The sequence below is a fragment of the Natator depressus genome, chromosome 2, assembly GCF_965152275.1.
Source record: "Natator depressus isolate rNatDep1 chromosome 2, rNatDep2.hap1, whole genome shotgun sequence".
NCBI lineage: Eukaryota > Metazoa > Chordata > Testudines > Cheloniidae > Natator > Natator depressus.
In genome coordinates, this window is record NC_134235.1 from 102,232,720 (window position 1) to 102,258,848 (window position 26,129).

Genomic DNA, 26,129 nt, shown 5'->3' on the forward strand with positions numbered 1-26,129 from the left:
TTTAACACTCGTTTTTAAGTCATCATTTGACATTAAAAAGTTCAGCAAGATACTTTTTCTTTGTGTGTGTGTCTGTTAGCGTTTCACTGCCAGGCTTGGTGATCTGTCAACATCTAATCTCATGCATTGTGTTTATTCACTGTGCATGTGTGTGTGTCAGAGACAAAGAATTGAGCAGTGTCTCCATGTATTTGTCAACGTCTGCATGTTTGTCCATGGCATCTGACATTGTTCCTGTGTGTGTGTGAAAATCTTTGTGAGGGTGTGTCCGTGTGTGTCCATTTCCCAGAGGTTAGGGCCAGGGAGACCATCAGATCATCTAGTCTGACCTCTCTTGTGTATGTCAGTGAGCTCGTGTGTCCTTTGTGAGTGTTTGGCGGTGACCCTGGGAGCAAGCTGTGTGCCCAGTGGTGGAAGCTGGTGTGCAGGGTGTGTCTGGCTGCGCATAGCTGGCAGTCTGTGTCAGCAGGTGGCGTGAGAAGTGTGGGAAGGAAGGGCTTTGCGGGGGCGGCCCGCCGCGCTGCGGGCATTGCGGCGAGACGGGCGCTGACAAGACTCCAGGTCCCTCGAGGAGGCGGTGGCCTCTTTCTGTGCGCGTGTCCCTCTGCCCGGGCGGGCTCCTGCTCAGCGCCTCTTGGCGCGCTAGGGAGGCGGGAGCTGGGAGCAGGCGGCAGCGCAGGAGGGGAGAGGAGTAGGACAGGGGCCGGCGCGGGGGCACGGCGGCAGCCGGCGAAGGATGGCAGACGACGACCCGCGGAGCGCGCAGGACCTCTCGCAGTTTGTGAGTGCGGGTCCCAGGCAGGGCGGGCCGGGCTGAGGGGGGTCACGGCCCGGGAGCCGCCCTGCCACACGCGGGCTGCAGCTCTCCAGCGAGCCTCCCTCTCTGGGGAACACGGTCACTGCCAGTAACCCACAGAAGCGGCTACAGGGCAGTAGGGAGGCAGAGGAGGTGCCGGTTCCCCTGCAAAGCCCCAGGAGTCCGGTAACAGTAGCAGCAGCTCCTTCCTAAAGCCCCACGGCTGGGGGGCAATCGCTCTGCCCCACGCTGAGTTCCCCCCCTGTTAGAGTCGTTGGCAGAAACCGGAGATTCCCCAACAAGAGGAGGGTAATAGAATAGTCTTTGTGAATTACCTCCAAGTAAACCAGCCATCTCAGCAGCCAGAGTCAGGCTAGTTCAGCTTAGCACGGGTTTAAACAAGAAAGCGGGTGAGGTTAGGGCCCAGGCAGGCAGCAGCTCTTACTGAGACACCACCGTAACACGTAAAGCACTGAAAAGTTTGTTACCCAAGGTGTATTTACACTTACAGTTTCCTTAACTAATCCTATTTGGCCCTCTGTGCCTGTTTTCCACCTGTAAAATGAAGATAATGTGTGGCCGGGCACAGTGCTGGGACTTCTCCCAGCTCTCGAAAAAAACCACCTCCATGAGGAGCGTAGCTCCCAGCGCTGGGGCACTGTCTACACTGGCGCTTTACAGCGCTGAAACTTGCTGGGGGGTGTGTGTTTTTTCACACTCCATAGCAAGAAAGTTGCAGTGCTGTACGTTTCCAGTGTACACAAGCCCTTAGTGGTAATAATAGTACTTCACACTTATAATGCCTTCCATCCCAGGACTTCAATATGCTTTACAAACGTATCAGGGAGTAGCCCTGTTAGTCTGTAGCCACAAAAACAAGGAGTCCAGTGACCTCAAAGACTAACAGATTTATGTGGGCATAAGCTTTCATGGGTAAAAAATCACACTTCTTTAGATTCATGGAGTGAAAATTACAGCTGCAGGCACAAATACTCTGACACATGAAGAGAAGGGAGTTAGGTTACAAGTGGAGAACCAGTGCTGAGAAGGCCAATTCAATCAGGGTGGAGTTGGTCCACTCCCAATAATTGATGAGGAAGCGTCAACACCAAGAGAGGGAAAATTGCTTTTGTAGTGAGCCAGCCACTCACAGTCCCTATTCAAGCCTAAATTAATGGTGTTAAATTTGCAAATGAATTGTAGCCTCTGCAGTTTCTCTTTGAAGTCTGTTTTTTAAGTTTTTTTGTTGAAGGATGGCTACTTTAAAATCTGCTATAGAATGTCCAGGGAGAGTGAAGTGGTCTCCTACTGGCTTTTGTATGTTTCTATTCCTGATGTCTGATTTGTGTCCATTTATTCTTTTACGTAGAGACTGGCCTGTTTGGCCAATATACATGGCAGAGGGGCATTGCTGGCACATGATGGCATATATCACATTAGTACATGTGCAGGTAAATGAGCCCCTGATGGTGTGGCTGATGTGGTTGGGATCTTTGATGGTGTCGCTAGAGTAGATATGGGGACAGAGGAAGCAATGGGGTTTGTGTTTCTGTGGTGTGGTGTGTAGTTGCTGGTATTTGCTTCAGGTTGGGGGCTGTCTGTAAGCGAGGACTGGCCTGCCTCCCAAGGTCTGAGAGAGCGAGGGATCGTTTTCCAGGATAAGGTCATAGATCGTTGATGATGTGCTGGAGAGGTTTTAGCTGGGGGGCTGTACGAGATGGCCGGTGGCGTTCCGTTATTTCCCTTGTTGGGCCAGTCCTGTAGTAGGTGACTTCTGGGTACTTGTCTTGCTTTGTCAATCTGTTTCCTCACTTCCCCAGGTGCCTGTATCTGTAATTTTCACTCTATGCATCTGAAGAAGTGGGGTTTTTTTACTCACAAAAGCTTATGCCAAAATAAATGTTAGTCTTTAAGATGACACTGGACTCCTTGTTGTTTTTACAAACAGTTAGCCTCACAACACCCACATGACAGAAGTATCCCCATTTTGCATAAAGGAAACAAACAATGAGATATAATTGTGCAAAAGCCAAAAAAAATATATTCAACTTTTAATTACTTGATTCGTCATAGGTTGGGTACATACTTCAGTCTGTGTGATTGGGTCTCAGAATGATCTTCTTAGTAACTAGATTACTAGTTACAGTTCTTCTAAGCCAATCTGGAAAAGAATAGTTGAGTTTGTTCTTTCATGCATTAATACATAGGACAGACATCAATAAGATCCAATGAACTTCTTAGCCATGCATCTCTTTCACACACTGCTTTTCTAATTTGATTTTCTATTTCAGCCCAGTGTTGTTAATGAAATTATCACACCATGTTTTACTTTTCACAGAATAGAAAGCTCTTCTGAAGTGTCAAGACAGTATATTCTTTGCTGATTTGGGTGGATGTTTTAATTAGTTATTTTTTACAGGCAGAAAACCTACTACAGCAACTGCAGGAGAACTTTCAAGCTTTGACTGAAAAGTTAACTCTGAGAAATATCCTTTTTTGTTATTCTGTATGTTACTAGATTAATAGAGCAAGTTCGGTAGGATTTTAAATAAGTTTATATAAAAAACACTAACTGTTTCACCTGGTTGGTTTATCTGATATTTTACTTTGAGAAATCAAGATCTGAATACACTTACACTTCAGTTTGGTATTCACAAAGCTCCTGAATACAATTAACCATGCATTTATACAGAGATCCAAATTGTACCATAGTTAAATATTTTACCTTTCCTCAGAAGAATGCTGATATTTGTATGGTAAAGACCAGCCAGTGTACAGCAATTCTTGCTGATGGGAGTCTATAAGAAAAGGTGGCAAGTTGTCTGCAATATCCTGAAGGCCAGGTACAATCACCTCGGCAAGAACCGTGAAAGAGGAAAGAGAGCTCTATAAGAGCTGCTTTTTAAATTAGTGTATTATGCATAACAAATAGAAAGTACGGACAAACTTTCTTTTAGCCTTCCATGTATAGGGAAAAGGAGAATTGGACCCAAAGAGAGAAGCTGAGAACAAAAAGGGCTCTGAGGTATCTCACTAATTAACAATACAGAAACTGGGTCACATACCTGGAAACTTGCTGCACAAGATAAGCTGTAACAACCAACCTCCGCTCTTATTCTCCCCTCCCTCCCCCCCCCCAAATTTTTGTAATTCAGCTTCTGTATGCATTTTGATTGCATATTTATGTTGTCCATGGTTGACCTTACAGGTGCATTAGTAGATGCAGCTGTAATTCACTATGGCCTCCTAGGTAATAGGGTGTTATACAGCATAATGTCTGTCTTTCAGAGCAACTTCTTGAGGCACATTCCTCACCCCAAAAAAAAAAAAAAAAAAAAAAAACCCAAAAGAGGCTGTTCTAACTCCAAGTAGGTAGGCATTCAAGCAAGCATTCAAACCACTCACAGGGCACGGCCCTTTTCAGATACTATAAAACTTATTGCAATGCAATTTTGTAACATTCCTTTCAGCTTCAGTTTTGCATGAGATGGAGTCATCTGGAAGAGGAACTTCTGACCAGTAAACATTTCACAGAAGTGAAAGTCAACAAAACTGTACTCTTGCTATACATAACAATGTTCTCTTTAACTTTTTACTGGAAGAAATGGGTGAACGTATTGATGACCTTGAAAAGCACGTCACTGACCTAATGGCACAGGCCGGGATAGAAAATACCAATGAGGATCTGATGGTGAGAGTTACTCTGTAAAACAAAGTTGTGTGTAGTTATGCTGTAAACTGCTTCCACATTACTGGGGAGGAAGGCTTGGTGTCCAGGTTCTCCATCCCTTTTAAAGGTGGGCATCTGAGTTACAGTTTGTGACTGTGAAGGTTGGAACGGAAGAGGGGAAGGAGTCTATCCTCCCACTCCAGCATCACTCTTATATCAAGCTCATTAAGGGCCCATTAAGAATTGACTACACTGTCTGAACCAGTTGTCTAACATCACTAGTAGACAAAGTCCTGGTGTAGAAAAGGCTTAACGCAGATGAAAGAACTTGTCTCTAAATCATAGAGAACATTATTTGGAGAAATTAAGTTTTTAGTGCTTTGTTTAACAATGAAGGCTTCCTATGCATTACATCTTTCCATTTGGTCTTGATACCTAAAGCTCCACTAAAATGCCAACAATAAATGCTTTGGAGTACATATATTCCCTTAATGGGAACTGCACACCCAGATCCACAATGTATTCTAATAGACTATCACCTTGTAGATTGTTTAATATCAAGCATTTAAATGGAATCTCTTGTAACAGTTTGAGACTAACTCAAAAACAGAACTTATGTAAGTTTACACTACATAGTTTCAAAGCCTGAATTCGTTTTAGCAGATTTCTAAGGTGACATCCCAAGAACACAGAGCAAAGTTAGTGCCTAAAATTGCCTTAGTTTAGGCTCCCGTTATATCCTGAATTGAAGGGGGGGACTGGGGGGTGGAAAAGAGAACATACTGTAATCTTGCATCCTGACCGAGAAGATTAGCACCTGATTTTCAAATATTGTTAAAATATTTTGCCATGTAAGTCTGCATTTATTTGGAACCTAAATTGTATTTAAAAAAGGTTGGTCATTTTTAATAATTTAATATGCCTGGGATTTGATTCTGCTAACAGCATCCACTATAGCATGCTAAATTTTTAAACTATATTTTACAGCTAGTTGTATCTAAAATTAACAAGAAAAATTAAGACTTTGTATCACATATCTGAACTATCACAATAACCTTAATTTGTAACTGAAGAATTGATGAATCAATGTATGGTGCCTAGATCCCTGGATAGACGCCAGAGAAATAAAAATAAAATTTAAAAAACTAACACAGGTCAGCATATTTAGTAGTTATACAGTTGTCTCACTTTAATTGTCCTGTAGTATTTGGTGATATTTTCCTTTTATTACCATGATTTTCCTTTAACCCATCTGAAAAAAAAAATCCCTGAATTTGAGATAAATGAGTTGATTTTGTGATTTAAAGGAACCCATATTAAACAGAGCAAGGAAGTGCAGTAAATTATGTACACTATATTCTTCTGTCCCTTTTGATGCCTAATTTCTGTGGAAAAACAAATATTTCATAACATTGAAACCACCATCTCAAATCTTAAATTAAGATGTTAATTGTACAAGGATGTTCCTATTATATTGAACCATATTCATTAATTGAATAAGCAAATTTTTTTTTTTTTTTGCACAGCGCTGAAAATGAGAACATACTGATCAAGAAATACAGACAGAATCTGTATTACATTCTATAGAGAATAAGGAAGATTTCATTTACAAACAGGATGTGTATTTCTACAAAATTCAAGTGAAAATACTTGAATGAATACTTCATTGTAAAGGACTTCAAAGGGTAAAATTTTTAATCTTGCACCATGACTGATAACTAGAACATCTATTAATATTTCAGCAATCACAAAGAATAGCTCCAGTGAAAGAAAAGTATACAAGCAAATTATGTCATGCAAGATATGAAGTCTCCATTTTTTACTACTGATCCAATAAAGGAGGAAAGATGAGTTATGGCCATCAGACTAACGACACATTTTACTTAAGATGCCATAGAGGAAACACTATCTTATCAAGAGATGAGACTAAATTTGTGTACAATATTCATTACAAAAATCCAAAAATATATTCTGTAATGAATCTGCCCAGCCATGTAATTTTTAAAATGATAAAGATTAAATAAAAAGCTATTCATTTTCAAAATACCTGAAACATGCTCTTGTAAAAAAAATTTAATGTTTAGATTTGTTTCAGAATTTCCTTGTTTTTGAGTTTAATAGTCCCAGAATAACTGAATCCTCTTGTGGCAATGGATTTCCACAGTTGCAATATTGTATGTGTATGAAACCACATTATTTTGTCACTCCCTTAGATTCAGTGTGTGCACAAGCTCGCTCTCTTTCAGAATATGTACCTATACTATTAATGCTGAAATAAGATTTTTATCTGAGTGATATAGTCTACTCTGGTACACAGAATATATTTACACTACAAGCTAGGGCTGTGATTCCTCTGCTTGCATAAACACACTCACACTAGCTCTCATCAAGCTAGTGAAAGTATAAGTAGCAGTGTAGCCCTGTTAGCATGGGTTGCAGAACCCATTGGTTCAGGAGGGTTTGTACTAAGCACGGTTAAGCCCTGCCTCTGCTGCCATTACCCACACTACCATGGCTACATGGCTATTTATACTCATGCTAGTTCAGTGAGAGCTAGCATGAGTATGCATACACAAAAAGGAGAATCACACCCCTAGCTTGTAGTGTAGACGTTAACCAAAGATGAATCTTGGAAATTCCTCTGTACTTGCACACCTCTGAATACAAGTTGCTTTATCAAAGTTATACACAGAAAAGGACTGTGCACTTAAATAGAGCCCTCACTTCTGTCTTGCTACATACCTCTTTCCAAAATAGTGCATACCAACACTGAGGCGTGCATATATCTCACCATACAATCTGTAGTAGGAAACCATATCTCACCTATGTACTTTCCCCAGCATGAGGGGATGAGCTCAGAAAGGATCCCATTTTGAATACAGGATAGGTTTTGGAACATGAGATAATGCTATCATACATCTGCTTAACAAGATAGACTTGACAGAACAAAATAAAGAAAACAAATTAACATCAACGATATAAGATTCCAAAAGGATGATACTATTACTAGGCAATATCTTGCTGGAAATGGAATTTCATGGCACTTAAATTTCATGGCACATCTCTTACAGGGTACAAAAACAAAGGTATGAGTAGCTAAATAATATTGTTCATAAAAATGCTACTTTTTTTGTAATCCAGAAGCATTTACTATGCACTGGGCATTGTTCACACAAGGGAAAACTGTCCCTATCCCAAATAATTTACAATCTAGGAAATAATTTCCCAATTAAGATATTTACAATGTAGTTTATACCTGCCTTTTCTTGAATGCACCCAAAACTAACTCTAGTAAAGGAAACAAACAGTAAAAGACCAATGAAGAGAAGTTAATCATTCTCAACCACAGTGTTTCAGGAAGGAGTGCACACTTAAAACTACTATGGATCTTGCTTCTTCACCCCACCTCCCTTCCGCTGGCTTGAGAGAAAAAGCAGGAATGCAGAAGTACAGCAATCAGTCTTCAGAAAGTGTAACACTAAAATAAAGCAGTTATTTCTGAGGGCTTCTTTAGAGTAGAAAAATTGCATCAAACTAACAATCTATTTAAAAATCAACTTAGTTAAACAAGTTCTAATCCCAAATGTAAACACATGTAAACCAGTTTCATTATCACCTAAATCTGTTTAGCTCGGTGCTTTGGTAATACCAAAACAAGCTGAAATTATTTAAGCATGGATTACATGGGTTTAAGAAAGGCAGGAGTTTCACCTCAGTCTAACTAGATCGATTTAAAACACTATCTCACTCCTGCTATGTGGACAAGAAAAGGCTAAGCTAAATAAGCATACTAAACCAGAGATCAATTAAGCATCTACCCCTCTCCTGCTACTCTAAATAGAACTGGTCAAGCCAGTTCTATTTAGCATAGCAGGAAGAACAAAAATAAAATGATCAACTGCTTTTCAGCTGTTAAATTGTTAAAATTAGTTTCTCAACTATTTGGTGAAAGGCAGAGTCCAGGATGGACCCTGAGAGTCAGTTAACAGCTGACCAGGCTTTAAAAAACCTTGTAGCCCATGCTAGTCCATGTTTATCTTTGACATTACCTGGGACGCTTCTCTTTCCCTGTATAATGCAAGTGACTTAAACTACTTCATTGTATCTAAGAAATTATAAAATTTAATGAGCAGCATCAGTTGCGAACTCTTCCACCAGCCTAATCAAGTTTTGCAGATCTTTCCAACTACATGGATGCCTGAAAACCCCAGTTCTTGAAACCACTTCAGAATCTTCATACCCACGCTCCAGAGTATTGGAAGCATTTCTGCCAGGTTGCTTCAGCCTTTCCGGGAGTTCCCAACAAACCTAAAAGAGCAATAAGACACCCCCACCCTGTAATGGTCTTTCCTCAAAGCCAGTGGTTTTCAAGGGTCATGGAATGTAAGACACTGGGTCATGGCAGCTCTGGTCAGCACCGCCAACCGGGCAGTTAAAAGTCCCGCCTGCGGTGCTGCCCAGCTAAGGCAGGCTAGTCCCTACCTGTTCTGACACCGCGCTGCACCCTGGAAGCAGCCAGCAGCAGGTCCAGCTCCAGGAGGAGGTGGGGGAAGGGGGAGATGGGGCTCCAAGCACTGCCCCTGCCCAGAGCACCGGCTCTGCACTCCCACTGGCTTGGGCGGGGGCGGTGCCTGCAGGTGAGAGCCACACAGAGCTGCTTCTGTGCCTCTGCCTAGGAACCAGACCTGCTGCTGGCCGCTTCAGGGGCGCAGTACAGTCCACGGTGCCAGGACAGGCAGGAAGCCTGCCTTGGCACCCCTGCTGACCAGGAGCCACCCAACATAACCCTGCGCCCCAATCCGCTGCTCCAGCCCCCCCAAACCCAGAGCCCCTTCCTGCCCCCCAAACTCATCCCCAGCCCCACCCCAGAGCCCTTACCCAGTCCCGCATCCCAAGCCCTTGCCCCAGCCCTGAGCCTCTCCCACACCCCAACTCCCTCTGCCCCAGCTCCATTGGGTCGCAGGCATCAACAATTTTCTTCAACTGGGTCACCAGAAAAAAAAAAAGTTTGAAAACTACTGGCCTAGATAGAGCTCTCTGACTCTCAGTGGAATGGTGTCGTATGGGAGAGATGCTCCTAAACTATATTTGGGTGAAGATGCAGTATGTTGTTCTTGGGACCCCAATGAGAAGGCACGGAATCTCTAGTTAGTACAAACAAGGTAAGAGGCAAAAGGATGGCGAACTGGAAGTGTGCCTGTGGGCCATATGCAATGGTCTGACAGAGTTTCAGTCCAATCTGAAAATGCATTTGAGGTCAGGTGAATGAGAAAAAAAGGTTTCTGATGAGGGTGAAATTAGCCAGGGATACCAGGGAAAAGTTAAGGATATTTATGGAACCTGAACTGAATTTTTTTTAGTTCAAATTTTAACAAACAACAAATTTTATATTTTAAATTGAGATAACTAATGTTATCTTTGGCATTTTCTTAATATAAAAGGTGGTTTGTTTTTTAAAATAATGTTCACGCAGATGAATCACTACAATCTCCAGCACAGAGAGCGGGGCAGGGACTCCTATGGTGCTGCTTCTAAGATGTGCAATAGTCTTGGCCCTGGATCCCTGTTCATACAGTGCTTATAAAATTAGCAGGACTTTTTCATATAATTTTTAATATTTTGTATAGCACCTAGAAATACATTTTTACATAGGAAACAATAAATCATTCACCATAGTTAAGTATAGCCACATGCACTAGTTCTTGAGGATCAGGGAATGCAACAAATTCAGAGTTACTAGAACAAGCCATCGAATACCAATTCAACCTGCATTTCTCAAAATGGCTGGTGCAGTTGCCCACAAACTAAACAAATAAAAGACCTTTTCTGGTTTAGTTAGAAGTGGTTTTCAGTCAGATTTATAATGAAAAGTGTATATAATGATAAGTGTCTAAACTGTAGTTGTGGAATAGCAATTCCGTAATCATAACTTTATAGTGGGGAAATCACATTTAAAGCGTCTTCTTTTTTCAAACATAGGAAAAAAATGTTTTAAGATACGCAACAACAGTATTTCCAGAGAATTTTGCTTGCTTAGTATTTCACCCTCTCTTTTTAGTGCCAATGGTTTCTGGTATCCATTACCAGACATGAACAAAATACCATGAATATGAGACTCTGACAAAAGTGACAAGCCATTAACTTCAAGAGGTGTACCTTGAAAGGCAAAATACTTTTATTATTATTTATTATTATTATTATTATTGATAATAAGCTAACAGCAAGAACATAACAGCACTACTTTTTATCCATTAATAGGCTACACTAAGTTTCTCATGTACATTTGTTTCAACTTGTCATATTTTTTTACATATTTTTCTAAGAATAGAATTGTGTTAAAAAAATATATTATACCGAGAGGTTGACATTTGCAGAGTTAAAGTCCTTTAATTCAAAAGGAATGATCCAGCTATTGCATTTCTGAAATCAAATGGTTCCAGACTTCATGTCTTCTATTTTTTCAAATGAAATTTTACAAAGTTTTTAAATAAGAGTTCAAAACAGGTTCATAATAAAAAAATGTAAACCAACTTTTATATACAAAGGATAATTATGTGTATGTGGAGATGGACTAAAAGATAAAGGGTAAGTAAGTGTCACAGAATGTCAATATCTGTATTTGGTAGAATAGTCTTTTGGCGACACCACGAGACCTCTACCTTTACGAGCTCCTCTATAAACAGTTTCTATAATGTCGATCATCTCTTGCTTGTCTTCCATCGCCCAGTTAATCTTGTTGTTGTTACCTGTACCTAAATCAATCATGATGTGTTTATTCCTTTAAGAGGAAAGGAAAAAAAAACAGGTCAATATGCTAAACTACTCTCTCATAATATTTCACAGGACTCAAGCACCCTGCAATATGTAACTCTTCTGCCATCTCTCTGTAGGTCAGCAAATAGGTATTTCACTAAATGGCAAAATACAACATTTGTTATTGTCATACTCAGGTTGAAAGCCCACCTGTTTTAAAATAGTATTTTTCTGTTCCTAAGGTTACAATAAAAAGATAAAGATTTATGTTTATCCTGAGGAATAGCATCTTCATATTTTCCTCCCACTGCCTCCCCCCACAAAAAAGTAACATTTCTGAACAAAGTCCCTTTCTAAAAAGCTCTAGATGTATTTGTCGTTTAACAGATGTTACCAATTAGAAGTAGACCTAGTGGTTCAAGAACTGAATAATGTGGATAGTTATCTATTATGAATATTTTATCTGTGTTTATTTAATTAGCATGTGAACGAGATGTATTTTTTATTTCTTAGAAATTCAAATTTGAAATTCCCCATGGTGCCAAGAACTCAAATATTGTGCTAGTATATGAGAACAACAAAGTGAAGTGGATCAGTGTACTTTCATTTCCCCAAGAAACCAAAAAGTACAAGCACAAGTAATTTGAGGTGTTAGTAATTTACTGTAAAGATTTAATTTTATGTTGGCAGTGTCTTTAAATGTTGCCACACTTCAAAATGTCAAGCAAATACAGAACGAATGCAAAAATTTTGCAGTTCTATCACTCTAGGAAATGTAAGACATTTCAACTATGAGATATGGATATTGTTTTAAACTTACACATTTGATTTTTAAATGTAAATATTTTAATTATATTTAGGGCTTGTTTCTGTAAATCTAACATCTAAAATCAGCTACTGTGCAGATTCAAACATGCAAAACTGCTGATTTCATAGGTACAGTGTTCTGTGCAGCTGGGTAGCAGGAAGGAAAAAAGCTCAGAATGCTTTTTTAAAACCTCTGCTTGAGAGGTGAATGCAGTAATGCTTCCTGTGCGCAATGGGCCTCCTCCAAGCCAATGAAAAATACTCCATTGACTTCAATGGGTCTAATGTGAGGAAAATTATCCAGATGGCATATGTTAATACACATTAAGATATAAAACAATGCCATTTAAACTTCCCACTGTGCTTTGAGATGAAGATGGCACTAGAATGAAAATGCAGTCAGGATCTTAGGGTTCATCTACACTTAAAATACTGCACCAACACTGCTGCACTTCACTGAAGACCCTACCCATGATGATGGGAGGGGTTCTTCTGTCAGGGTAGGTAATCCACCTCCCTGATGGGTGGTAGCTAGGTCAACAGGATAATTCTCCCTTTGATTTAGCGCTGTCTACACTGGGCGCTAGGTGGGTTTAACTGCATTGTTCAGGGCTGCAGATTTTTCACACCCCTGAGCGACATAGTATTACTGACCTAACTTCTAGTGTAGACCAGGCTTTACTTGCAGTATCATCTTGGTTCATAACGGTGCTATTTTTAATTCTCAGGAATGGAAGTGCTAAGTGGCAAATGGGTCAGGGTATCAACATTACTGAAGAATTGATACAAGGTGTTAAGATTTATTAGATTAATTGGGGAAGAGCCACACTGAACTTGAATGCAATTACTTGTACATAAGTACAATACCATCTTGTGTATTTTTTAAAAAAATACACGAGCATATATAAAATGCATACAATACATTGCCCTTAATTATAGCATCTAATCCACAATACACCAAATTAAATTATACAGTAGAAATAAGGCATACCTAAAGAAAAACATGACCGTACAGGGATCATACAACTCGTACATCTTGTTGAAGTCTGGTACTTCTGTGATATCCACAAGATAAATAACAGCAAAATTTTTTACCTGAACAGAAGAAACAAAATTAAAATGACTAAACAGAGCAAAATACACTAGCAAGCCTTTAATAACTAGATAGTAAGACTATCTTTTTATAGAATTTTGACAGATTTAGAAAAAATATGCTTAAGTTATTGCAATAATAATGCTGCAAGATGTTCATAACTAAGTTAAAGTCAAGCAAATATTTATTCCCTTTTGCCATTTCTAACTGGCTCTTAAAAGTTTGGAAAATAAATACATTTTAAAATAATACAGACAAGACATCTTATAGAGAAAGGGAATTCACATCCAGTAACAGAAAAATGGTATGTATTAAAATAGTGGCTAAGTCACACTCTGTTGTGCCTTCCTCTCAATTATATGTCTGACCCTATAAATATTTAAGGTGAGAGCGCTAGCAAACGCTATCATTAAGGTTGCTGAAGGGTTAGAATTTAAATGCTTAATTTTCAGTTGCTTATGACTTTCAGAAACTTTCACCCAAAAAGCTGAAATTTTCTATAATTTGTCTGTGTCCAAAGCAGAAAGTTTTTTTTAAAAAGTTTGAGCAAAGATGGGTTAGCTATTATTTAACAGAACAGTAGGAGAAAAAACACTAACTTCAGAATTAAAAAAAAACCAAACCTTCAGGCTTTTTGAGCAGCTATGAAGTCCAAATGGCAGGGGTAGAAAGTTTAAATTTGGCATGTAAATATTCCTCATTGAGAAATACTTTTGAGAGCTCTGACAAAAGCAGGATTTAATTTTGCAGAGTTATTATGAACTGAAGATTGCACTTTGTACATGCACCGTACATTTTGAAATGGGTTTTCTTACTAAATTCATGGTTAATTTCTTAAATTGCTGAAGAAAGCTATGCTGCCAGTTGAAAAGAAAATGTACAGTCCACAGGCTCTGAGCGAATTAATAAAATTATCTTAAAAAGAAGGAGAACTGATATGAACATTTAAGTCACTAAACATACTGGACAATGATAATGAAAATATGCATATACACAAGGATTACATACACATGTAGCATCTATAATATTTTTAAGTTGCAGAAACACCACAGTTTTGAGAAACGTTTATATGATTATACTTGCTTGCTTTTGTAACTCACATGTATAACACCCTTACATTTTTGTTTCCTGACTTTTCAATGCATAACTAGGCGAATTTTGCACTCTCTAAAAGGTAATACTTGCAAAATCTTAGATTGTAACAAGCTTAATATTTTTCAAGTACTTTTAACTATTTAATTTTCTGTCAAGTACAACTGAAAACAAAAATATGATTAAACAGAAATTATATAACATGTTAACAAATAAAACAACACAGAATTATGCAGTATCAGCCAAGCACTTTTTTGTTTAGTGTAAACAGCAATTAGTCATTTTAAAAGTCTGTAAATGCATACACAACAGTAGGTACTTTAAGAAAGTACCTTGATTTTTCATTCATGTACAAAGTGACAAAGCTATTTGGTATACATCATAATCCAAATGTCTCTCAAAAAAGTAAATTTCTATTTAGACACACAGTATCAACCCTCAAAGTTTGTGTACATATAGTCAGTCCCAAGAACTCAGTTCACATTACCTATGAAGTTAACTGTATTTATAGGATCAAATTAGATAATCTTCTGAAGTAACTCATTGCTTCCAGGTTGATTTTGCAGGAAAAAAGACTTCTCCAGCACAGTGAAACTAAGACATCATTTTCACTCTACTGCTGCTTCTGTAAGAACTACCAGGTGACTGACATGTACAATACCAACAGCTCACGTGCAATTCTCCTGCTGGGAAATTTCTACAATGCACATTTGTCAGCAAAAACCTAAAACTCTTAGGACACACTAAATTTAGTCCTTGAATAAAATATCAGTGTCTGGCTAACCTTGAGATCACATTGTCCACAATTTTTAAAATATACTTTGTTTCATGAAAGAGCATTTCTGCAAAAGGTAGAATTTATTATGAATCAAAGCACAAGCACAAACATTTCTATTTTTGAAGTACAAAAGAATACCATTAAAATATTAAGAAATAAGTAAAATATTTTTACATGCAAAAATAGTATTTCTTGCATCGAGTAAAAACTAATATAGCACCTACTATAGGAGTGGCTTAACTTAAGTTTGTTTGCTATTTCCTCTATCTAAATGAACTGAGCAATTACAGCTCCTATAGAATATAACTACAAAATTTTGTAGGTCATTAGCAAGGGACCCAAATGGCCTCACACTTTAGGAGAGGAAGCCACTGAGGGTACAAATATTAACTTTTGTTTTACAAAACTGAGAAATTTTACATAGTTAATATTCAATAAACAACAACATTAGCTGAATCTCACTTTGAAAATGAGATTGTTCTGATCATTATACATACTTTGGTAGAGATCTTATCACCATAATCTAAGCACCTCCCAAACATTAACGAACTTACCTTCCCAGCATTAGATTGGAAAAAAAAATTGTTATACTAATTTTATAAATGGAGGACCGAGACACATGCATTTAGCAACTTGAACAAAAATCACACATGAAATCTGAGGTAGTCAGGAACTAAATCCAGAATGCCTTCCTTTCCTCTTGCTTTCTTCATGCCCTTTGTTTCAATTCTGAAAAGATTTTTAATTAGAATTCAGTGCTTTACAGCATTTGAACACTGGAATCACTAGCCACGTTCCTTAGATTGAAGGCTCTTTGGGACATCTTTTTGTTCCGTGTTTCTACAGCACCCAGCACAATGGGACATGGTCAACAACTGGGGCTCTTAAGCACTAATACAATACATACATACAAATGTTCCTATATAGAGCACAGGTGCCCAAACTTTTCCTGTCGCACTTCCTCTTTCCAGTAATGGACTCTCTCTGTGCCCCTACTCCGTTACTGGCTCAGCAGAGGAGTTTCAGCTGAAGGTGGAACTGGGGGCAGAACTGGAGATGGGGAAGGACCTGGGGCTAGAGGCAGAGCTAGCCTGGGGGCAGAGAGGGAATGAACGCAGAGCTGGCCTGGGGCTGAAGCAGAGTGGAGCTGCAGCTGGTGTTGAGGGCAGAGCAGGGAGCATAGTGGAGCTGCGGCTGGGGGTGGAGCTGGTCTGGGGGGGGGGAGTGGAGCTGTGGCTGGGGTTGCAACTGGTCTGAGGGCAAAGTGGGGCTGGGTGGCACTCTCTCCCCACTCCCCTGTGGGAGCTGGCCCAGGCCCTGCCACAACACCTCCCCCATACAGATTCCTCCACGCCCCACAAGGGGGCATGCCACGCAGTTTGGAGACCACTGTTTAGAGTATAAAACTTGTTCCCTAACGTTTCAGGATAGTGGCGCCTATCTAGAAGTCAGATGTGAGAACAAGACACTAAACACTAACTTTAACATAGGTACCTCAAACCAGAGAAGAAAATGAATATAATACTGGAAAAGCAAATCATGTTAGTACCCCATCAGCTACAACTATACTTAAAGACAGTTGCAGCTGGCACAATTCTAACTCCAGTAAAAGATACTTGAGTTTATAATCAGACACAGGTACTTACTCCTGGGGAAATTCTGTGCCACCTCGCATAAGCAGAATGTATAGCCCGCAATTTCTTTGCTTCCCCGCAGAAAATGACTTTCTGATGGGGAAGCAAAGGAAAGCCACAACAGCGGTCATGCGATCCTCCCCAGCAGTATGTTTCAGGTGCCCAGGGCAGCCAGCAGAGAGTTAAATCACTGTTGGGCAGGGGGCAGAACTGGGGAAGACCCAGCTGGTGGCTTCCACCCTGCACTGGGCTCAGCTGCTAGTCCCGGCTGGGCTGGGAATGAGGGGACTTCCTCTTCCCCTATGAGGCATCCAGGGCTGCGTCAGACCCACTCCCAGATTTCTCTCCCAGCTCTAGGAAGCTCTGCAAACTCCCCCTTTCCTGCGCTTCCTGTTCCCATTGCTCCTCAGCTGCAGAGGGAGGGATCACTGTACAGGGAGCTGCTCCCCCATCCGCCCACCCCCGTGCATCCAGAGCCCCTCAAACCCAGACGTTGACACCAAGCCTCACCTCCCCGCGCACCCAAAACCCCCTGCTCCTGCAGCTGGACCACCGTGACAAGACACCCGCACCCAGATCCCCACCCTACTGAGCCTCAACCAGCTGCACCTGGATCCCCACCCCACTGAGCCCCAACCACCTTCACTTGGACCCTCCTGCAGAGTCCCATTACTGTTGCACCCAGAACCCCACAACAAGCCCCTGTGCATCCAGATCCCCCCTGCACCCACATCTCCCCCCCGAGCCACCCACCCCCAGACTGCCCCACACAGAACCCTCTCAACCCACTTGGATCCTCCCTCACTTGGATTCTCCCTTGCTGAGCATGCCTGCCGACACCTGGTGCACCTGGCACAGAGGGGCAGGGCCCTGGGGTGTTTCTGGGGCAGGCCCAGTCCTTGCGCTGTGTCAGGCTTGGGTGCAGCCTCACTGTTGAATCTGTGTCCTGGGAGGGGAGCTGCACAGTGATCTCCCACCTCTGTGCAGCCAGTGGCCTGTGCTCCCCAATGCCATGCTGGAGCCTCCACATTTATTTGACAAATAACATTTGCAGAATTTTTTAAACATTTACTTTTTCAAGGAAAGTAAAAAAGGATAAATCTGAGACTCTTTACAGTTTAAAAGTGTTCAGTGAAGAGACCTATAAAAATGCGAATGGAAATCTTTGTACACACATTCAAGTGTAATAAAAAAGTCTGAATACGTAAAAATCCTTGCAGTAAATCAATGGGACTTTTCCAAAAGTATTTCCTTTTAGCGCTTGGGGATTAAATATTCCATGGACTCCAAAGTTTGGAAAAAAGAATACTACTGGCCAGATTTGCAAGGTGTCAGACCTCAAGTGCCACTTTCTGCTGCCAACTTGTCTTCCTCCACTCACCTTTTAATTTCAGTCCGATTTTAGTGGCTCCTTACTAGAACTGTTAACACTAAAACCAGTACTGTGTACCAGCTGAATACTGACTTCAAGAAGCATAAGCATTCATTCTAAGCTTTAGGAGTTAAGAGTACTGTGCACCAACATCATTCTGAAATGGAAGATGTGGAGAATATGCAGGGAAGCACGACCATTATCTTGGTCTTTCTCAGATCTATGTTTTTGATATTTTTGTTCCTGAATAACTATATAGAACTTCAATAATCCCCGTAAGAGAGAATATCTACACATTCGCTGTTTCTCTCTTCAAGCAAAGTCGGAGAGGCCATCCATGTCCAACACTGCTAGTGTAATAGTGTCTTCTTCTATATTCAAGAAAAGCTACGACACCCAATGAAGTTGAGTGGAGCATGTGTGGACTGGGGAAAAAAAAATTGGATATTTTCTCCACTTAACTACAATGGCCCATTGAAGTTCCTGTTGAATACAGCAGCAGTGCAGATTCTAAAAGCCTATCGCACCTGTAGTGAGGGAACCCAGGCAGAAGTACATATAACTTTTATTTTGTGAAGCTAATATAGTTTTACATTATTCAACAAACGTATCCAAAAAAGTTTATGGTTAGATGATTAACCTTAAATATGGTTAACATTTTAATACTTCTCAGGGCTAGAAATATTTGGTGGACCAGTATTAAGCCATTTCTTATAACTGGTCCATGACTAGAAGGATAAGAAAAGTTGTAGGTCCCTTACGTATATTTCTCCACTTACTTCCCCTCATATAACTCAGTAAGATCAACTTTCAGCTATACAATATTATTTCCCATTTACTGGCTCAAGGCTTTACACCAGACAAAAGAAAAAGTGAATCCCACTTTTCTTCCAATGTCTTTCTTCCTAATGCCCTTTACAATACCTTAGCAGAAAAAAAAAACCCATATGCCTGCAAGCATTACAACAGCTAACACCCAGTCTACACTAACCTAAAACTTTTAGCCTGAAGCTGTTTTAACACAGTTTACATAGCAAGTTAAACAACCTGACAAAACCAGCTTGCAATTAGGATCTACTCTTGAGGACAGTTTTAAAAAAGTTTGACATGGTGTACTGTGGCCAATTAAATTGTTTTAGCTGGAAACTGTTTTTAAAATAGCTTCAAGTTACCTGGTTTTCATACAAGTATATTGGAGACCTGTATTAACAAGCCAAAGCGAGGTGGAAGTTTCTGTCAGATCTTGAGTGACAGTTAAGAGGTACAAAGGGTAATTTGCGGGGGATTTAATGGGAAATTTTGCGCAGTCCTAAAAGAAAGCGGAAGAGAGCAGAGGAGGAGCTAAACATGAGTATCAAGGTCTAAGGGAGAAAAAAGACCCAAGAAAAATTTTTAGGGTGAGGAATGTGCTTTTGAATTAAACTCACAAGCATTAACAATATATTAATCGTGATTAATCACTCAAAAAAATTAATCGCGATTAATCACACTGTTAAACAATAACAGAATACAATTTAAATATTTTTGGATATTTTCTACATTTTCAAATATATTGATTTAAATTAAAACACAGAATACAACGTGTACAGTGCTCACTTTATTTTATTACAACTATTTGTACTGTAAAACAAAACAAACAGTATTTTTCAATTCACCTAATATCTTTATTATGAAAGTTGAACTTACACAAATGTAGAATTATTACAAAAACACAAAACAGCATAAAAAACTTTAGAGCCTACAAGTCCACTCAGTCCTACTTCTTGTTCAGCCAATCACTCACACAAAAACAAGTCTGTTTACATTTGCAGGAGATAATGCTGCCCGCTTCTTGTTTACGTCACTTGAAAGTAAAAACAGGCATTGGCATGGGACCGTTGTAGCTAGCGTCGCAAGATATTTATGTGCCAGCTGCATTAAAGATTCATATGTTCCTTCAGGCAGAGGCATGAAGGGGTATATGAACGTTTAGCATATCTGACATTTAAATACCTTGAAATGCCGGCTACAAAAGTGCCATGCGAACACCTGTTCTCACTTTCAGGTGACATTAGAAATACTAAGCGTGCAGCATTATCTCCTGTAAACGTAAATATGCTTGTTTGTTTCGTTTTTGAGTACCGTTATGTAAAAAAAATAATGTAAAACTTTAGAGCCTACAGGTCCACTCAGTCCTTCTTCTTGTTCAGTCAATCACTCAGACAAACAAGCATATTTACGTTTACAGGAGATAATGCTGCACGCTTAGTATTTCTAATGTCACCTGAAAGTGAGAACAGGTGTTCGCATGGCACTTTTGTAGCCGGCATTTCAAGGTATTTAAATGTCAGATATGCTAAACGTTCATATACCCCTTCATGCCTCTGCCTGAAGGAACATATGAATCTTTAATGCAGCTGGCACATAAATATCTTGCGACGCTAGCTACAACGGTCCCATGCCAATGCCTGTTTTTACTTTCAAGTGACGTAAACAAGAAGCGGGCAGCATTATCTCCTGCAAATGTAAACAGACTTGTTTTTGTCTGAGTGATTGACTGAACAAGAAGTAGGACTGAGTGGACTTGTAGGCTCTAAAGTTTTACATTATTTTTTTTACATAACGGTACTCAAAAACGAAACAATCTACATTTGTAAATTGCACTTTCATGATAAAGAGATTGCACTATACAACTTGTATGAAGTGAACTGAAAAATACTATTTCTTTTGTTTATCATTTTTACAGTGCAAACATTTATAATAAAAATAATATAAAGTGAGAACTGTACACGTTGTATTCTGTGTTGTAATTGAAATCAATATATTTGAAAATGTAGGAAAACATCCAAAATATTTAATACATTTCAATAGTCTATTGTTTAACAGTGCGATTAAAAGTGTGATTAAACATGATTAATATTTTTCAGTTAAGCACGTGAGCTAACTGAGATTAATTGACAGCCCTAGTTATTAGACATATAAGCTTTAAATTTAATCAATATTTTCCTGGCTTTAAAATTACGAAGTGATTTTAAAAGAGTATGCTTATCTTAATGATTGGCAAATACCACCAGCTTTAATAGCAGCTACACTTTTCTAACCTCCCTACTCTGCCTATTAACTCTCTCTGTAGCTTTTGCCTCTGAGTAGAAGCACAGGGACAAGTGGCCATTTCTTGAGTAGATGCCATTGCTAGTGTGCCTTTCAACCATGGTTGGTTAGATGCAAAGCAATAGACCCAGTCATCTCAAGTCATCACTTGCCAGAGACCAAGTGATTCTCTACCAAATATCATGCATACAATAAAGGTTTCCGATTTGAGGTTTGTCTGATTTTTGGTATTTACTTTTAGACAAGTTTTAGCTTTTTACTGTAAATATTGTTTAAATATTTGTATTTAATTATATAAAAATTTAGCACCCAAAGCTCTGTATCCCTGGGGATGAGCTTCCAGGAATCACAGGCCGCCTCTGAAACAGTGTTCTGTACTGCAAAAAATAATTTGAGATATTTTCAAGGTATTTTATAAGTACAGTATTCTTACATTTTTGCTCTGGAAAAACTGGAAACACACAACATTATTTCTTGTTAAACTTTCTAAAGTATGCAAGTTTTCGGTATGTATTGCACTGAAATGAATGCTTATTTCAATTATAAACAAGGATACATTTTAGTGGTAACAATCTACTTTATGTTTTGGCGGTTTTCTCTAGTTTTCTTTTGCCAAAATACAAGTCAGGTCAATAAAGTTCAACTCCACATTGATTATAAAGTACAGATACATTACTACTTCCTAAAATCATGCTGCAAATTTAAAAAAAAAAAAAAAGTTCCACCTCAGTACTAAATGTAGCATGCAGCTACAGCATGGCAACATTTTGTACTATGCTTTAGATCAGCGGTTCTCAAACTGTGAGTTGGGACCTCAAAGTGGGTCGCAACGCCATTTTAATGGGGTTGCCAGGGCTGGCTTAGACTTGTGGGGCCCAGGGCCAAAGCCCAAGCCCAAGGGCTCCAGCCCTGGCTGGTGGGGCTAAGGTTACAGGCCCCCTGCTTGGGGCTGAAGCCCTTCGGCTTCGGCTTTGGCCCCCCAGCCTGGGTCAGTGGGGCTTTAGCTTTGCACACACACCCCCGGGGTGGTGGGGCTTGGGCAGGCTCAAGCTTCTGTCCCCTCTCCTGGGGTCCTGTAGTAATTTTTGTTGTCAGAAGAGGGTTGTGGTGCAATGAAGTTTGAGAACCCCTGCTTTAGATTATAAACACCTGTACAATTGGAACTTTTACTCACTCTTTAAAACAGCTGCGAGATCCAAACATGGCTCGTAAGCAAGAGGATGAGGAAGGATCTCCCCCTTTAACCTGCCATTTCTGCAGAGGGAGATTTTTAAATAAAAAGTTACATTGTTCTTTTTCCCTCATAAAAACTTAAATGCCAATATGTCTGCCAAATTGCCAAGAGTCCTGCCAAAGATAAATACTAATAGTATTCCCGTATATAATCCATCAGTTCCCACAACAGTAAAAGTAAACATAAGACAAACAAATGCAAAGAAGCTGTGGTGAAGAAATGTCAAAGCATCCTCCTAGCTTAAATCCTGTTATGGCTCAATATTTGATAGGTACACAGTTGCCTTACCAGATGTCTTCAACAACACTGAGATGAACAAGAGAAGTGTAATTTTTTAAGAATGCCATCGAGAAGAAATGACTGCGACAGAAACAGCTTCACATCAGGTTACAGCATAGAGAGAACTGTACAAACGATTTTGGAAACAACTGTCGAATGCCATTTAAACATTAATTCACAGTAGTCTTTTTAGCTAGGTTCTTGTTTTATTTGAGTTTCCCACTTTTTCTTCTGAGGTTTAACCAACAAATAATTTGCTAAGGTTTCTGTCCAGTTGTACTACTATGCAATAACGTTATCTGGGAGAACATGAAAGGGTAAAATATATCCAATCACATATTTATGTAAACAATTACACTGGACCCTCGCTAGAACGTGGGATTTGGGATCCATGCGCGGTACCGCATTATAGAGGGGACTGCGTTAAAATGAATTTCAATTAAAGTAATTAAATTTGGGATTCATGGTCACGACCGCATTATATGCAAATTCGCGCTATATAGATGCATGTTTTAGCAAGGGTCCAGTGTATTAATTTTTCCTCAGTATCTAAGATGCTTAAATGGGTGATCTGTTTGTCACAGGGTATCATTGCCATCTGAGAAAGCTTCAAGAGCTTGGCTCAATATGTACAGATTAAAATTAATTTGAGCCCTGGTATAACCAAGTGCAAACTCTAATTAAGCCAGTGCAGTGGCACCCATTTCAACCAAGGCTGAGCATGGTCTATAAGTGCATTTCTTCCCATGCATTTTAAGATTTTACATTTTAAAAATAAAAATATAAGCCAAACTAAAAACATCTAAACGTTTTAAGCTATTCCAATGAATTTTCTAATTGCTAGTGTATTAATATTACACATTCCGAGTATCAAGTGACAATGCTGGCTCAATCTTACCTGTAGTGTTCATACCAGTGCTATTAATGAAAATTGTTTCCCTCTGAATGGCCTAGATTACTAGATGTTAAACTATCAGCAGTCAGAAAAGAAAAATATTTTCAGAGACAGATGCTCAGTTTTAGAATATAGTAGTACTGTTTCCATTCAATCAAGCATTAAAGAACATGGTGCGTAATTATTTCAGATGGCCATGAAAGCAGATGGCCGTTTCACATTCATTCAATGTAGACATAGCTTGTTAAGGAAACTGAACAAGTTGGATTTATTGCCTGGAAACTGCCTTAGACTAAAAAGAACAAGCAATTTCAGATGCTGAACAAAAATATACAATTATCTCAAACAACAATCCAAATTTACCTTCTCAGCAATACTATATAACACTTCATCCATTTTCATACAAGTTGGATCCCAGTCATGTCCAAATCGGATGACCACCACACGGTCTTCTTCTGAAAGAATGGCCTGGTCTACTTGCCAGCCATTGTGTAAGTGAGGAAGCATATACGACATTTTTAAAACTTGATGTAAGGCCTGCAAAAGAACAGAAGCCATCTAAGAATTGACAATTCTTGAAATCTACTTAGCTTTATTGGGTTGGCTTTCATGATTAATGTTAACACCCATCTGTTAGCTTTTATTTAAGATGATGCACGTGTCCAGACCTCACTGGTTTCCTTTAAAAACACATACACACCACCAAAAGTATTGTTGATAGTGAATTAATTCTGCTAAAAACTATTTATTTTTCTTAATGCTGTGTATAGACTGTGCTTTTTCTTAGGATTTCCCACCGTTGCAACTTCACCAACAGTAGTTCTAGCATAGACCGACAGCGAGCATTTTGACTACTGTGTCGCCTAGTCCTAGCCTGTATCAGAACAGCCCTAAATGACATGGTGGTTACACTGTGACCTCTCTACAACAGTGTTCTCACTGGCACTGAAGTACTGGTGGGAAATTTTAAGGAAACGCTCAGTATGGAGTAGGGCCAAGCTTCACATAGCAACCATCGTCCAGTCCAGCAAGAGGGGTCTCCAGCAAGATTCCCATCCAGGAATAGGAAGAATGGAGAAAAACCCCTTCAGCCTTCACATCTCCAGTCCTTTATTTTCAGTCTTTTACCAACAGGCCCAGCCATATCACAGCTGGCAGGTCAGATGTGCCACGTTCAGAGGCTTGACAGATTTGCTCCCAAACTTACCATTTTTAAAGGAGCTATTACTACCGGGGCACTGGAGGAATTACTATAGTGGGGGTGCTCAAAGCCACTGAATCAAACTGTAAACCCTGCATATAACGGAAACCACTGAAAGCCGGGGGGGGGGGGGGTTTCAGTCGCACCCTAGGTCCATCAGCTATGATCATTACAAACCCCTCCACGGTGGGGGTGGTGCAATGTGGGGGTTACCCCCACTGAGGACAAACCCGGTGTGCTAATGGGGGCAATGACAGGGGGCCAATGACGTAGGGCCACTGAAATCCCAAACCAGCTTTGACACCCCCTCCCATAGTGCCCCACCACCCCCTCCCACAGTGGCCCCCTCAGCCCCGCGCATCACCGCCCCAAAGGGCCCTTCCACAATGCCCCACCCTACACCCCATTGAAGCTGCCCTCCCGCGCCCCTGTCCACGGCAGCACGGGCTGGCTCCCGCTAGGAGACGCCCCTTCCAGAACATTCCACGCGGAGCCCGCCCAGCGGGCCCCCGAGACACCAACCTCCCACGGGCGCGCTCGCAGATAAACCGCCGGCGCCGCTGCACACACCACGCTCCACAACGGCCCCCGACCGCGCCGCGAGCCCTGAGGGGGACCAGACGGGGGCGCGCGCCCACGCCCAACACTCTACGGGCTCGCTGAGAGGGGGTCGGAAGTGACGCACTGCGTAGTCCGAGCAGAACACCACCACGACAGGAAGCGGTAGTCTCGCCATCTTGCTTGTAGGCTTCCCTTCAATAGGCGGATTGTTACCATCTGACCCCTGTGAGGGGAAAAGGAGAGCTGGAGCATACCAACTCCCTAAAACGGCAGGGGGTAATAGGCTGTACCAATTCACCCCAAAAGGGGGGCGTGGGAAACATTTTGTACTCCTTTTCTTTTTGCGAATACAGACTAACACGGCTGCTACTCTGAAACCTGTCATTGATGTATTACCAACCCCCACAAAGGGGAGGCAAGGAGGTGTCAAAAGCCCCACTGGTTGCTCTGGGCCTGGAGATTGCTATGCCAGGCAGGGAAGGGCCCAGCCTTGGGAGTGGTGCCAGGGTTACGCGTGCCAGGGATGTCGAGCCTCACACTTCAGGACAGGAGCCAATGCTGGCTGCCACCAGGCTCTGGATGAGGCGCCTCCAGGGCCAGGCGATGCCATTAGTGTCACACCCACTTTGGGGTGCCCTGCACCTTCCTCTGAAGCAGCTGGTGCTGGGTGAAGCTAGAGACGGGCTCCTGGCCGAGCTGGGCCCTGGGCTTGAGAGTACCGCACCGTGCACGTCCTCACTTCCTGCGAGGCTTCCTCCCGCTTCGATATGGCAGCCAACCCATCATGCTGCAGTCAAGCCTTAAGGGGTAGAAAATTCACAGTGACAAGAGATTGTTGCCAAGTGGGGCCTGTCCTGATGTACCAAGCTTACCC

General features: G+C 40.8%; 2 protein-coding genes across 3 annotated transcripts; one reads left to right on the top strand and one right to left on the bottom strand.

The window, feature by feature from the left end:
• Positions 1–500: 500 nt before the first annotated feature.
• Positions 501–6,473, top strand: HSBP1L1 (heat shock factor binding protein 1 like 1). The gene is made up of 4 exons (XM_074943150.1): positions 501–781; positions 3,216–3,282; positions 4,393–4,487; positions 5,993–6,473. The coding sequence occupies exons 1-4, from the start codon at positions 737–739 to the stop codon at positions 5,996–5,998; spliced, it is 213 nt and encodes a 70-aa protein (XP_074799251.1). The 5' UTR covers positions 501–736; the 3' UTR covers positions 5,999–6,473.
• A 4,307-nt stretch (positions 6,474–10,780) lies between these two features.
• TXNL4A (thioredoxin like 4A) lies at positions 10,781–25,369 on the bottom strand. 2 transcript variants are annotated; one of them, XM_074944747.1, is made up of 4 exons: positions 25,217–25,369; positions 23,857–24,030; positions 13,018–13,121; positions 10,807–11,244 (listed from the first exon to the last, which is right to left on the bottom strand). In XM_074944747.1, the coding sequence occupies exons 2-4, from the start codon at positions 24,007–24,009 to the stop codon at positions 11,073–11,075; spliced, it is 429 nt and encodes a 142-aa protein (XP_074800848.1). In that variant the 5' UTR covers positions 24,010–24,030; positions 25,217–25,369; the 3' UTR covers positions 10,807–11,072. The 2 variants fall into 2 exon arrangements, with proteins under 2 accessions (XP_074800849.1, XP_074800848.1); XM_074944748.1 differs by lacking the exons at positions 23,857–24,030; positions 25,217–25,369 and adding an exon at positions 22,260–22,321 and having other exon boundaries at positions 10,781–11,244.
• Positions 25,370–26,129: the final 760 nt, after the last annotated feature.

Excerpts from the sequence above, each read along its gene's own strand:
- HSBP1L1 (XM_074943150.1), top strand. The coding sequence starts at position 737 with ATGGCAGACGACGACCCGCGGAGCGCGCAGGACCTCTCGCAGTTT. Across the intron at positions 782-3,215 it reads CGCAGGACCTCTCGCAGTTT|GCAGAAAACCTACTACAGCA; the intron begins GTGAGTGCGGGT and ends TATTTTTTACAG. Across the intron at positions 3,283-4,392 it reads TGAAAAGTTAACTCTGAGAA|TGGAAGAAATGGGTGAACGT; the intron begins ATATCCTTTTTT and ends TTAACTTTTTAC.
- TXNL4A (XM_074944747.1), bottom strand. The coding sequence starts at position 24,009 with ATGTCGTATATGCTTCCTCACTTACACAATGGCTGGCAAGTAGACCAG. Across the intron at positions 13,122-23,856 it reads TATATAGTATTGCTGAGAAG|GTAAAAAATTTTGCTGTTAT; the intron begins GTAAATTTGGAT and ends TCTTCTGTTCAG. Across the intron at positions 11,245-13,017 it reads ACGGTCATGTTTTTCTTTAG|GAATAAACACATCATGATTG; the intron begins GTATGCCTTATT and ends TTCCTCTTAAAG.